We start from the raw sequence: 13,486 nt of genomic DNA, 5'->3' as shown, positions 1-13,486 counted from the left end.
CAGGACCAGTGCACCGGCCCCTACCCCCTTCCTCTGGAAGCCTCAGTTCTCCTTGCGGGCAGAGCAGGGCAGGAGGAGGGCTCCTGTGTTTACGTTCCTATTCTCTATGGCCATAGCTTTCTACCTTGGCTCATCTGGGGCAGCTCCAGAAAAATGCTGATGCCCAGGCCCTATCCCACCCAATTAAATAACACAGCCCATGGAGTCCTGGACCTCGCCTGCATCTCTCTCCCCCAGGAGGCAGTCCCCAAGCTGGGGCATCGGTTGTAAGAGAGCCCTTGCATGAGGTGGCCTCTGTCCTGTCACAACAACAAACCCAGGGCCACATGGGAGCCTGTCCTAGAACCTGTAAAAGCTGGTCCAGCTTAAAGAGACATAAGCAGCTTGACCTGTAGACACACCTGTGCTGACTCTCAGTTCAGCGAATATTTTGTGAGCACTTGATGTGTGCTAGCCTGAAGCTCTGGCCGACGACAGGTGGTCGTGACCCCCGCCCCCTCCAGGCATACAGCCTGGAAGGGGAAGCAGCAGGTCTATTGCAGGAAAAGAATAGGGGAGACTTCAGGGGCACCTAGGAAGCCCCTGAGCTGCCCAGGGAAGTCAGAGGAGGCTTCATGAAATAGCGACTGCCAGTCAAGTACTAGGAGACAGGCAGAGGCTGGCCAGACCATAGGTGGCGTCCTGCTTAGGGCTGGCAGGGCCCTGTGCAGCCCACCCAACCTCTCTCAGGCTTACTTCATGTTCAGTTCACAAGAAGTGCTTGTTAAACCTCTATGGAAGGAGATGGCTGCTGCCCTCGTGCTGTGCATCCTGAGGGCAGAGATCCCCCCCGGGCCTGTCACTACGCCGATCAGAAGCAGCCCCCTCGGCCATGGTCTTCCTAGCACCAGCTTAAAGGACAGGACAGAGGTGGGAGCTCTGCAGATGGGGTGGCAGGAGAGCGCCATCATCAGCTGCAGAAGAATGCATCACTCTAGAGGGTCCTGGGAATGCTGAAGACACTGAGGCTGGGAGGAGGAGGGTAAGCTCCCACAGTAAGCCGGAGAGGCCTAGGGTGGAGTAGGGAGAAACTGAGACAAGAAGGGCAGAGGGATGGGAGTGATGGAAGAGTGCAGGAGTGTGGGGTACCCTGAGGGTCCTGTGTTGGGGGCTCTCTGGAGGAGGCAGGCTGTAGAAGGACTGTGTGCAGTAGTGGCTAAGTGCCCAGACCCAAGTGCTGAGGTGTAATCCTGCCTTCACCACTCACCATCTGTGTGATTTCAGTATCACTTGGCCTTGTTGAACCTCAATTTTTCTTGTCTGTGAAATGGGACTAAAAATGGATTGATTTCATTTGTTAGCATATGTGGAATACAGCACCTGGGGCTCAGATCACAGTGATTGATGATGTGGTTAAAATTACTTCCTTTACAAATGTTTCCTCAAACGTGAACACTCTCCCTTCCTCTCCCTTCCTTCTTCCTCTTGTCAGTCTTCTTGTCTGACCCTGAAACAGATCCTGCTTCCCCATGTTCTATCACTAACCCTCTTCTCGCTAACAAAACCCAAGTCTGCAAGAATCTCTGCCGCCTCCAGCCCCAAGGTGACCCCATCCTTAACTCAAGGGTAAATCCTGATTAGCTTGAGCCAATCACAATGTACCTTCCTGATTGTCAGTGATTGGTTTAGAGTGTACATGTGACCCAGTGCTAGCCAATGAGATGTGAGGGGAATTTGGCTAGGGGCTTCTGGTTTAGGTTTCCCAGCCTTCTTTTAAGAGGAACTCAGAGGAAACATCTCCTGTTTTACTCCTAATGTCTGGGACATGTGATGCCTGGAGCTGTGGCAGCCATCTTATTGCCATGAGGGAAGTTAGTCAAGGACAGACAGCCACACCAAAGTAAGACCAGCCAGGCAGAGTGCAGGTGAAGCCTTGGTCCTTGATGACAACCTATCCGTACCCACCTCTGGGTTCCCTGTCAGAGAGTCTAACCATGATGAAAAAAATTAATATGCTAGGATTCCCAAGGTGTGTACAGAAGCAGCCTCTTTTCCTAGCAGCCATTCCTTGGACTCAGCTTTTGAAGTGTTAGTAGTTAGCTCAATGCCTACTCCTGGAAGGCCCCTACAAAGTGAGCACAGAGCTGGGAGTTGGGGGAGGCACAGGGTTGGAGGAGAGGCCCACAGGAGTAGGCAGCAATGATCTGGAAGGCTTCTTGGCTCAATACTCAGGCTGAGCAGGCCAGTCTAAAATAGGGACACAGCCAGGAGGCAGAGAGGCCAGAGTTCCTACTAGGACTTGCAAGTGGCTTGGCCTGGCTGGAGTCTAGTCAAAGAGCTAGTAGCCAGAGACCAGAGCCAGCCCAGGAAGGCCCCCAAATGCTAGGTGAGAAGCGGAGCTCTGCCCACAGCAGGTTTCTGGAGTTCAAGGTCATAGCTAACCTTCAGTGAAAGACACTAGAGCATGCCTGGCAGGTCCAGGAAAGGAAGGGAAGACGCCTGAGTTCTCACCATGCCCACCCCAGCCTCTGCTCACAGGGAGAAAGGAGAAATGCCCATCTGGGAGAGCCCCCTGCATGGAGGCCTGTTCTGCTAGCTCACTTCTCTTTTCCAATAAGTGAAGTTGGGGGCAGGGCTGAGGTGGGTTGTTTTGTTGTTTGTTTGTTGGAACCAGTGGCAGCACCAGGCCTGACCTTTAAGGCTTCAAATATAGCATTTCAGGCGATGCAGGAGGGAGGAGAACATGCACTGAGAGGGGAAGTTACCAAGGCTAAAATGCCACATCAGCCACGTCAGGCTGGAAACCTGCAGCAGGGTCAGGGGTCTCTACCCATCTCAGAACACCCCAGCCCATTCATGCCCACCTGGCAACAAGGTGTCCTTCCCAAGGGTCCCCTGAAAGCCTCGCTGACTCTAAGATGGCACAAGGGTACCAACAACGTCTGCCCCAGAGAAACACCAGGAACTGGGGTCCCACACCACAGGCACCTTGCTCCGTGGGGTTTGCCAAAGGAGGCCTCAAATCGCTCCCATGTCATGTCAAGGATGTTTTTATTTAAGAGAATCATTTGTATATCTTGGTGCAAGGATGGCTGAATGGGTGGCACCCTTTGGGCAGCCTGCACTGAGCCCCACATGGGAGCCTGGGCCCTGCCCACAGACTGTGTGTAGCCAGAGGAAATGTGGGGCCTGAAGGCTCCTTCTGGTACTCAGGTGTCAATTTCTCTCTCTGTACAATGGAGGCATCTAGGTTACCAGGGGATTCTGTGGCTGGGATATTCCTTCCCAAATCAGGGACTCAGGCAAGGCCCATTATCTGCCCAAAGAGACTGTCGTGCCAGGCTCCCTACCCTCACAGCCCCTGTAGGCGCCCCAGACCTCTGCAGAAGCCTCCCAAGATACCTAGGCTGCTGGGGCATCCAAGCACTGACAATATACAGGCTTTGAGAATGCCAGGAAAGCAAAACTTGCAGTTCTCTTAGACATCACAACCCATCAGCTCCGGGCGCACATATCCCAAAGGCCAGCACCCAGCACAAGACACCCAGACTGCCTTGCTTACGAAGACCCAGTAGGCAAAAATTCATCCTTGAAAAGAAGAGCTTTGCTGGAGGCATCCCAAATAGAGGAACATGCGGGCATCATCAAGTCGAAGCTTTTATACCCGAATCATGCCTGCAGCTGACTGTACAAATGTCTTGCTAAGAGCGAGAACCCCAAACCCACAGCAGATGCTTCACGGGAGGCCAGTCTCCCTCCCTTCAGCGTGCAAGTGAGCAGCACCCACTCCTAGAGAAAAACACGCCAGGCCAAGGTCACACAGCAAGGGTTTCCACTCTGCCTAAGCTACGACCTCCACTCGCTCCCCACACCCCCATCCAGATTCCACCTGGGAAAGGCTGTTAGCAAAGATGCTGCGCTTCACAAAGGACTCACCAAGCTTCTCAGAGTCCCAAGTCCTGTGGTGCATCTAAATAACCATTCGATTTGCAAAAATTTGAATTACAAGGATGCAGCTTCTGTGTGTTGCCTTTGCAGACTGTCAGCAAGCCAGTTGGTAGATGATCAAACTTCTCAGCTCAGCCTTAACTCAGGCTGTTCTTGACATAAAAGTTTGCACAACACTGGTCCTGACAACCGGGCTGCTTTATTTCCCGCTGCCAGCATTTGCCCAGTGGAGTCCTGGCATTAACCTCAAAGGCGGGTGCAGAAGGTGGGCATTGGGAGCGCATTCTGGGTGCAGAGATAAACCATACATATGTGCACACTTCCCTATGCACACTCACACAGAAGCACACACCCATATTCACATTCACAGGCACACACTAACACCTGTGTGCACACATGCGCGTGCATGTACACACAACCTGCACATATGCATGAAGCACACACACGGGCACACATTCACACGCACCCACACAAGCACACCTTCATATACAAATGGACACTCTCACAAGTGTGCACACACGTGAATATATCCAACAAATGTGCACAAACACACATAAAAGCACAAATATATAGATACTTCCATACATAAGCTCACATGTGCACACAGGCCACGGCCAAGCACAGGAGAAAGGACCCAGAAACCACAATGGAGTCTCAGAGCCTGGCTGGGTGGTAGGCGCCATGGGCAATGGGACAGGTGCCTAGCACTTGGAGTACGGGCCCAGCTGGACTGAGAACGCTCAGAGATCCAGTAAGAATCCCCTGCCTTTGTCATTCATCCTTCATGACCTTTCACAGCCCAACCCAATGAGGCAGCACAATCAAGGGAACCTTATTTTACAGACAAGGCCCAAGACCCAGAGAGGCTGAGGAAGCTCGCAAGGTTACAGCTGGTGAGAGGCGTGGCAGAACTTCTGTATGTGTCTAGAGGGGGCTCATTCAGGAAGATTCGTCCAGCAGGGAAGGAAGGCACCCAGGCAGGAACAAGGTGCCCAGGGTCTAAGGGGAGCAGGAAAGAGAGACAGAGGGGGTGACTTCTCCTCCTTCTTACCCACCTCTTTCTCCTTTGTTTAATGAGTCACTTCCAAGGTAGGGAGAGATGGTTAATAATCAGCGGCAAAGACCTCCGGGACCCCTCCCTCTCAGCTAAACAATTAGGCTGATCACAGCTCAAAATGGGTCAGTCTGAGAAGCCGCTTCCAGACACCCAAGGTGTGACCAGAGGCCAGTATGAGAGGCGCGGGCTCCTCACACTGGGGAAGTGGGACTCAGGCTGGGGTCAGGCCTCCCACCATAGCTGGAGCAGAGTGTGCAGAGGAGCAGGAAGATTCTGGACCTGTCTTCTTAAGGCACTGCCAGTGTCAGACTCAGAAGAGCCATAGAAAAGAGGAAACTGAGGCCCAGGGGGGTGGATGAGGCTGTCCAAGGTCACCACAATGCAAGCTGCCAACTGAGAGAATCGGGTTGGGACTGCCTTTGACAGAGGCCCCCAGGACCAGGCCAACACAAGGTTGGGGATCCTTAGGTTCCCCGTGTTGAAGATTTCCCTCCACGTAACCCCAGGTACACAGGCTTTCCTGCTCTGTAAGGCCAGATCCTTCATAGGCTCAGTCATCGGCACCAGCAGTGGCCAGGGGCCCAGCAGGCAGGACTAGCCCCAGGAAGAGGGGGCCCAGGTGAGGAGGGAGGGGAAGTAGGTGATCCTTAAGCAGGACCTAGGCCAGAGACACTAAACCAACTGCTTGAGTCCCACAGTGGCCAGTGGTCGTGCAGGGCTTGGCTGAGCGCTGTCCCAGGTCCTGCTTGTGGACCTAAATGACAGCATCCTTGAGTCCCTTGTAAGCCCCCCAGGGGCAGCTCGATCCACATGGCCACCTGCACCACCAACTCCTCCCCTTAGCCACAGGCAGCTCGGGAGGCTCTTCGGGTTACACAGGACAAGAGAGGGAGGGAAAGGAAAAAAACTAAAAACCACACATACACCTCCCTCTGGGAATACGAATATTGATTCTGTAGCTTCTTGTTTAGACAGTAGGCACCAGGAAAAAAAAAAAAAACCAACCTGACACGAAGAGAGGCTCCCCCATTGGTTGAAGAGATGCAGCCAGCAGTGGGAAGGCCCCCCACCCTCATCTTTAGAGCACCCCAGGCCCTGGTGCCCCTCCCCAGACCTAAGGCCCTGAGCCCTCACTTAAGGACAGAGGTCACCTGTTCCCAAGGCAGATCTTGAATCTGGAAGCCCATGAGGATGGAACTGGGTAGGGTGGGTGGGTGCTGGAAGGGGAAGGAGAAAGAGACCACTCCCAACCCACAGACAGCAGCACCCTCCAAGGGAGGGCGCACGCCACATGCCTGCCTGCTTTGACTCCCAAACCTCCAGCTGCCCCTTGAACAGTTTCTTAGCAGATAGAACCCTGGCTCCCCAGCCCCCTAGGCCTCACATGTTCACACAGCATGAAAATGCAAGCATCTATTAAGGTCCAAGACCTCGGAAGTCCCCTCAGGCTTGAAAAAACTGCCGTGGCCCTAGAGCATCCAGCCTCAGGTTTCCATGAACAATCCCCATCCCGTTCACCCCTGACCTTTCCCTCTGGAACTATACTGGAATCTGGAGAGGGAGATGGCATCTCAGAGTCTTGAGATGAAGTCCCTCTTGCCTATCCCTCCATGACAGGCATGCCTGGCACGTGACTCAAAGCCCCGAAAAAGGAAAATCCTGCACTGGGCAGGGGGAGGGGGGCACTCCACGATCCCCTGTGTACAAGTGGGAGGGGGTGGAGGTAGGCACAGGGGCCTTGAGCACTGGGCTGGCAGGGCCCTGGAAGGCCCCCTCAGGGTTGCCTGAGACCCAGAAGAGAACCGAGGGACAGAGCAGGAGAGGTTACCACTGGGAGCCGAGGTGTGTTTCATGTGTCTTAGGCCTCTTCATTTTCTCCCAAATACCCAAGTTTTGCATCTCCATCCCAACTTCCTGGGCCCACTGCCCAGGTGTGCCCAGCCTCCTGGCAGGGCACCAAAACATCTGAAAGATTAGTCCTCTCCCTGCCCTGGTCCTTATGGGGCTTTGGGCAGGTTCTTCCATCTTTCTGAGTCTCAGTCTCCCCATCTGCAGGATGGGCATGACCATGGGGTCTGAGGTCAAGGACGTAATGTGAATAAGGGGCTTGGCCCAAGCTCAGTGAGGGGAGACCACCAGTGGCCTGGTGACATTCCACCTTTAGTCAAGGTGGGCTTCAGGGAATGAGGCAGGCAGCCCAGTGCTCTTCCTCACAGAGATGATATCTCTGGTAGGGGGCTACAGCCTGAGCTAGTGGCACAACCCAGAGACCTCCGGAGAGTGTGGGTGTGAGACCCTGGAGGAAGCATCTAAACCCCTGAGAAAAGCAGCAGTGATGAGGGGACAGCATAACAAAGCAGAAAGACAGGGAGGTGCTTAGCCCATGGGAACAATGTGGAAAGATTGGTGGGTGGGGGCCCAGCATGCTGTAGCATCAGGGGTAGATGTTAATGTTATCAACAGCTGCCAGGACTCCCACCTGTGCCAGAACACTTTCTGCCGCCAGAGGTGACACCCTCTCCCATTAATTCTCACCATTAGCCTCTTAAGCAGATTCTCTATTATCTTATTTGGGGAAACAGAGGCAAGGTCACCCCAATGGAGAAGGTCAGATCTGGAGACCAAAGCTTGAGCCTTCGGGACCCACACCTGACACCCACCATGTCCCCAGACTGCCTCCTCCCGAGAGCTGGCTGACCCCTGCACACTGCGGGGGGTTGGGGGGGGCGCAGAGAGGGTGGCACCAAGGGCTCACTCCACTTGTGAGTCAGTCTCTCCTTGGAGCCACCAGTGTGCCAGAGACTCGGGAGGGAGATTCACCCGCACACTAGGAGGGGGCTTGTCTTCAAACAGGCTACTCCCGCCTCAGGGCTCAGCCTGGCAGAGTTGACCCAATAAAGGTGACTCCTGGGGGTGGACCACAGCCAAGGGTCCCTCCACCCCGAATCGAGAGCGCTAGGCGAGATGACAGCCAGTGGGAGTGGCAGTAGATCGCGAAGCCTCGCCCCCTCCTGCTTCCTGCAAAAGCCGTTGGCAGGTTGTTGGGGAAACGGGGGACCCAGATGTGTGATGTTGCCTCCCTCTAACAGGGGGAGCCACAGGGAGGTGAAGACGTGGGCTCGGAGGCCCAGACAGACACACGTCACCCACCATTAACCGTAGCTAGACTGACGCATGCCCCATTGTGGGCACTCGGGTAAAGGAACATGTACCCAGCTGTCATTAATCTGCTGGGGGGCCCAGACCCCTCGGGATCCCCTAGAGGAAGGGAGGTGCAGGCCAGCACCATCACTGGGGAGGAGTGGGACTAAGAGGATGCAGCCAGTGGCTCAGCCCGGACCTCATGGAACAGGATACAGAGAAACCCAGGAGTGCCGGAGAACAGGGGACCACAGTCCAACAGAGATGACAAAGGAGGTGGGTAGGGCAGGGTGGCCACAGAGAGATCAGAGGGATGGGCAAGGAAGTGGAGGGAGGGGTGGGAGACCAGACGAGAGACCAAAGGAGGGGGCAGGGGAGGGGGAAGGAGACTGACAGAACTGGGAAAGGAAAAGACACCGGAGAGGCCAAGCCGTGAGGGCCGCCCCCAGCCAGCAGCAAACAGGGAACAGGAGGAAGCAGGTGAAACGGGCAACGTGTGCTCCGACTCCATGTGCCCCACCTCAGCCCAGACACACGAGGGCATGTATACACACACATGTACTTGAGCACACGTGGCCTTGGCCTTGTTTGAAAACCAGATCCAGGTCCAGGGGAGGTGAGAGGGCACCTCCCCGCAAATCAAAGCCACGTTCTCCATCCAGCAGTAACTCCTCTGCCCTCTTCCATCCAGCAGCAGCCGGGGTCTGCTTTGCCGGGTGGGCAGAGACCCATGTTGCCAAAGCGACTACAGACCCAAACCCACGTTTGCCTAAAACCCAGCAGCTTGCAAAGCTGGGCCCTGTCACGCTGCCAGACACTAATGAGGAAATGACTTTCGCGTCAAGGGCCCTCTCCACTGAGGGGCTGTCACCCTAGGGCCGTGAGGCTGAGGGTCCCACTGCCCACCACAGAAAGCCACCTGCACCTGTATGGAAGTCGTATCCTAGCCGGGCCACGCTAACCGGGGAGAGTTCACAGAGGCCACCGGCCAGAGCAGCCCCAGGGCAGCAGCCTCAGCCTTTCCTGTCAGTTCAGCAAAAGTCCCAACTCCAACTAAGCCCGGTCATGCAGGGGGCTGGGGGAGGGACCCTCACTCAACTCCCTCCCCTTCCTCCCTCCAAGGATCAGTGGGCGTCGACATCTGTGGGACCAGGGCAGCTGAAGGGCGCTGGCTGTCACTGCCAGCGCCGCGTGTCGTCACACCATTAGTCCCCTCCCCCTGGACCCTCAGAGCCGCACAGCCCCCAGCCCACTCCACTCTCATTCTCTAGTTACGGTTTGCAAGACATGTCCCAAACCCTCAAATCAGCTCCAACTAGATCGACAAGAGACGAGCATCCAGTTGGAAACGTGCCGCTGTCATCACACCCGCCTCCCCATCTTCTGACTGGGGACAGAGGGACAGGTGTCCGTTCCGGTCAGGGTCTCACAGGTGTAAAACGCAGGCCCAGCAGCCATCTGACCCACTGCAGGTCACAAGGAGAGGGAGCAAGGTGGGAAGAGGTGAAAACAGACATCTACTTAAACCTTCACTCAAAGAGCTACATATCAGCCCGGGGGGGAAAAACAGTTGTGTCTTGGTTTTGAGGGGAAGAAAGAACAGCAACAAAAAAATAATGCTTTTGTTCTTTTTAAACATTGGGGCTGAAGTTCATTTTCATCACAGCAAATGAAAGACAATAACGCACCCACAAACCCTGAACTTCCATATGATTCTCTTCTACCTGCGCACACCCCACATACACACACGAAAAATCCAGACGGCTGACAGAGGACACGTCCGTGCGGCACCTGTAATTTGCCTACTGATCACCCGCCTGAGCACAGCCAGGCTGTGCAAAGAGAGAAATGACAAGACAGAGAGAGACTCGGGCAAAGCCTTTCCTGAGTTTTGCTTTTCTTCATCTGGGAGAGCCTACAAGCCAGAGTACGCAATACCAGGGGCCCCTACCCTTGGGCAGAACTGGTCTAATGACGCAGAGCCAGTCTTGCCCTTTCCCCGAGGCCAGACCCTGCCCTCGCACCCCCTGGCCACTAAGCAGCCTGGTTACTCATTTCCCCAAATCCCAGTGTGGCCAACTGGGTGCAGGAGTCCAGGGACAGGTGGTTCCTCGGACCCAGAGACACATAACAGACAGCAAGGTGGTCACCGTACCCCTAAGCCACAAGGGTGTTTAGGCACCGACATACGGCTGGACCACGGTGCCCACAGACAGCTGCTCTCCTAAAGGCCACACGCACTGAATATCCATTCCCAACCCCAGACACATCTGGCCAAGCTGGCCCAGAGGAGGATGCCCGAGTTGCCAGGCTCTCAGGAAGGGAGAGAAGGCTCAGGACCACGGAGGACCAGCGGAAGCTGGCAGGGCCACGAGCTGCTATTACCTTGTTGGCAGCAGCAGCAGGGGCAGGCCGGGGGGGCCTCCTGTCATTCACCCTCTGCCTCCACTCTGGCACCTTCACCTCCAGGGGACCTTTCCCCTAGGTGTAGTGGGGGGCGGGCGGGCAGAAGGGACACTGACCCCCTGAGGTGCTCGCATTCTCTGCATCCAGCCCTGCTTCTCAAAGGAAAAAGGCCAGCGAAGACAGGTGTGGAGGGATCCCCCACCTTTGGATCTAAAGCGCCAGCTTCCTATCGGAGAGGAAGCCTGAGCCAGACGCGGGGCTGCGACTCCGTCGGGCAGGGGGTCTCTGGCCGCTCCTTCACGCAACCCCAGATCTCCCCTGTCACCCCGACAGCTCCAAGGCAATCAGCTGGCAAGCTCGGACCCCCCACCCCCATCCCACGAGATCTCCCTCTGCGCGGTTTGGGGGATGGGAGGGAGAAGGGGCACCGCTGGGAAGTTTCGCGACGCAGCCAGAAGCTCCGGGACCCCGGCTGCCCGCCCTCTGGGCTTAGGGTCGCCACCCCCGGGCGCAGCGGGCGGCAGGACCCGGCGCCCCCGCCCCGGAGTGGGACGCGGGCCGGGGACTGGGGGTGGGTGCGAAGTGGGGATCCGGGCTCGGCCGGGGTCCCGCGGCGGGCCGAGGCCACTTACGTGTGCTGCTGAGGAAAGCTGTAGGCTGAGGCGCCGGGGGCGGCGAGCAACGGGAGCAGCAGCAGCGGCGGCAGGAGCAGCGCCAGCGGGCGCGGGGGACCCGCCGCCGGGCGCCGGGCGCCGGGGCCGAGCCGGGAGCCGCGGCTGGGCCATCGGAGCGCAGTCCGCGCCGGGTCGGGCCGAGAGGCGCCGCAGGTCCGAGCCGGCACCGCCATGTTTCCATTCAAGATGCGGCGCCGCTGGGAGGGGGGGCGGCGGCGGGTTGGGTGTGTGTGGGGGGGTGACGGGCGGCGGGCGGCAATCGCCTCTCTTCGTCCTCCGCCTTCTTCGCTCCGGGCCTCCAGGGCTGCCCGAGCCGCAGTACCTCTGCGGGATGCGCGCTGCGATCTCTCCGCCGCGCCGGCTCCAAGCGCTCTGAGTGCCGGGTCCGGGACCGGCGCTCAAATAGCGGCCGCCGCCAACCTGCCGGCGCCGCCCTCCCCCGTCCCCGGCCGGCCCGCCCCCGCGCGCCCCCGCCGCGGCCACGCGCCCGCCGGTGCCCGCGCGCCCCTCGTCCCCGCGCCGCCCTGAGCCGGCCCTGCTGGCCCGCGGGGCCGAGCCGAGCCCGGGCGCGCGCGTCCCGCGCCCCAGCCGCGGTCCGAGTTCCCGATGTGCGCCCTGCCGCACGCCTCAGATTGCGATGCTCCTCGCCGCCGCACTCGTGGGAAGAGTCCCCTGCAGGCGCGTGTGTGACCCTTCTGGGGGCTCGACCTTCAACAGGCTTAAGGCCTGGAGTCACAGGTTTAATGGTGGAATGGCAGGCTTCAGCAGAGACCGCTGTAGAGGGCAGAGGAGCTGAACTCACACGGCCAGGGGCTCCAACTACCTTCAAGAGTCCCCTTGGCGGGGATTGGGTGCCGAGGTCCTGAGAGAAAGAAAAAATCCTGAATGGAAACCAGGTCCTGTTGCAGTGTTATGTGGGGCTGGGAATGGCAAGATACAGCCCTATGCAGCCGTTCATTTCACTTCCCTGGGCTAAATGGGCACTGTGAGCAGGACAGCCCCAAGTCCCAGCCCCCAAGGCTTACACAGCCTCTATTTAAACTTCTCCAGTGCCAGTAAGCTCACCCCTGCACAGTCCAATCACTTCTGTCCTGGAGGCTCCTGGCTCTTCCCTGCTGCTGGGAGAAGGCTGGGCTGGTGTCAGTCCTGACTCTGCAGCTTGCCGGCCTCTCAGAGCCTCAGTCTCTTCCCTTCTGAAGGCTTGTGTGAGTGCCCAACCCCACCTCCAGGATGAAGTGAGAGTGGGAATGAGTTACTTGGTAAACTGAAACACTCGTGATTGGGAGAGAGCATCCCTGAGATTCCTCTGAAGTTGCCCTGGGACCCTGCTCTGCCCTTGGCACAGACAGACAGAATGAAAGAATGCTCCCTGCCAGCCGGGAACAGAGCAAGACCCCCTAAGCAGTAACTGCCCACTGATTCTGTGCCTAGTATTAGGACTGCGGGCCAGTAACCACCTGAGCAACAGCCCCTGCTTTATCGTAGCTGAGTGAGTCGAGTCTCCCATCACCTACTTACTAGTCAGCCTAAAGAGGATTTGTAGTTGAGGGGGAAGAGTGGTAACGCCTGAATTGAAAAAGGCAGAGCTTCCCCTCTCACCCCGAGAGCAGCAAGCAAATAGGGCTCAGGATGACCTTCATGTGTGTGTGTGAGTTGCTCAGTCGTGTCCAACTCTTTGCAACCCCATGGACTGTAGCTCGCCAGGCTCCTCTGTCCATGGAATTCTCCAGGTAAGAATACTGGAGTGGGTAGCCATTCCCTTCTCCAGGGAATCTTCCCAACCCAGGGATCAAACCCGGGTCTCCTGCATTGCAGACAGATTCTTTACAGTGTGAGCCACTAGGGAAGCCCCTAACCCTAACCCTAACCCAGGACAATCTTTACTTGGCTCCTTGTTCCTGTCTGGGCTCCCCCACCCCTGCCTACCCTCACAAGCTGGGAAGACAGTTTTGGAGTATCCTCTTCCCTGACTTGTGTGAGTCTTCAAGGGCCAGACTGGGGCTTGCCATAGGTCCCAAACATGTTACCAAAGGAAGGTGATACACTGAGCCCCAAACTGCTGATAGGCCCAGAGGCTGGGGAACAGGAAGGATATAGTGGACTCTGGGAGGCCAAGCCAGGCCAGTTCTATGGAGGACAAGCCAGATATCTGATTGTACCAGACATCCCCACCCCAACCTCTGGGCAGGGCAGTCCTTTCTGCTGGACAGATGGTGGGGTGAGGAGGGCTGTGCCTCACAGAAGAGTCAAGGAGATTGAGCTAACCTAACCAGCCCTCTCC

General features: G+C 57.0%; 1 protein-coding gene across 4 annotated transcripts in view; it reads right to left on the bottom strand.

Annotated features, from left to right (window-relative positions):
• CACNA2D2 (calcium voltage-gated channel auxiliary subunit alpha2delta 2) overlaps nt 1-11,630 on the bottom strand; it is a 140,552-nt gene extending 128,922 nt beyond the window's left edge. For all 4 annotated transcript variants that reach the window (XM_070359390.1, XM_070359388.1, XM_070359391.1 and 1 more), the window contains exon 1: nt 11,164-11,630. In XM_070359390.1, the coding sequence (XP_070215491.1) occupies nt 11,164-11,378 (215 nt within the window). In that variant the 5' untranslated portion in view covers nt 11,379-11,630. The remainder of the gene's footprint in view (nt 1-11,163) is intronic.
• Between the last annotated feature and the right edge of the window lie 1,856 nt (nt 11,631-13,486).

The sequence above is a fragment of the Bos mutus genome, chromosome 22 (assembly GCF_027580195.1).
Source record: "Bos mutus isolate GX-2022 chromosome 22, NWIPB_WYAK_1.1, whole genome shotgun sequence".
In the NCBI taxonomy this organism is placed as follows: Eukaryota; Metazoa; Chordata; class Mammalia; order Artiodactyla; family Bovidae; genus Bos; species Bos mutus.
Note: the sequence above shows the minus strand (reverse complement) of the source record. Positions and strands in the feature narration are given on the sequence as shown.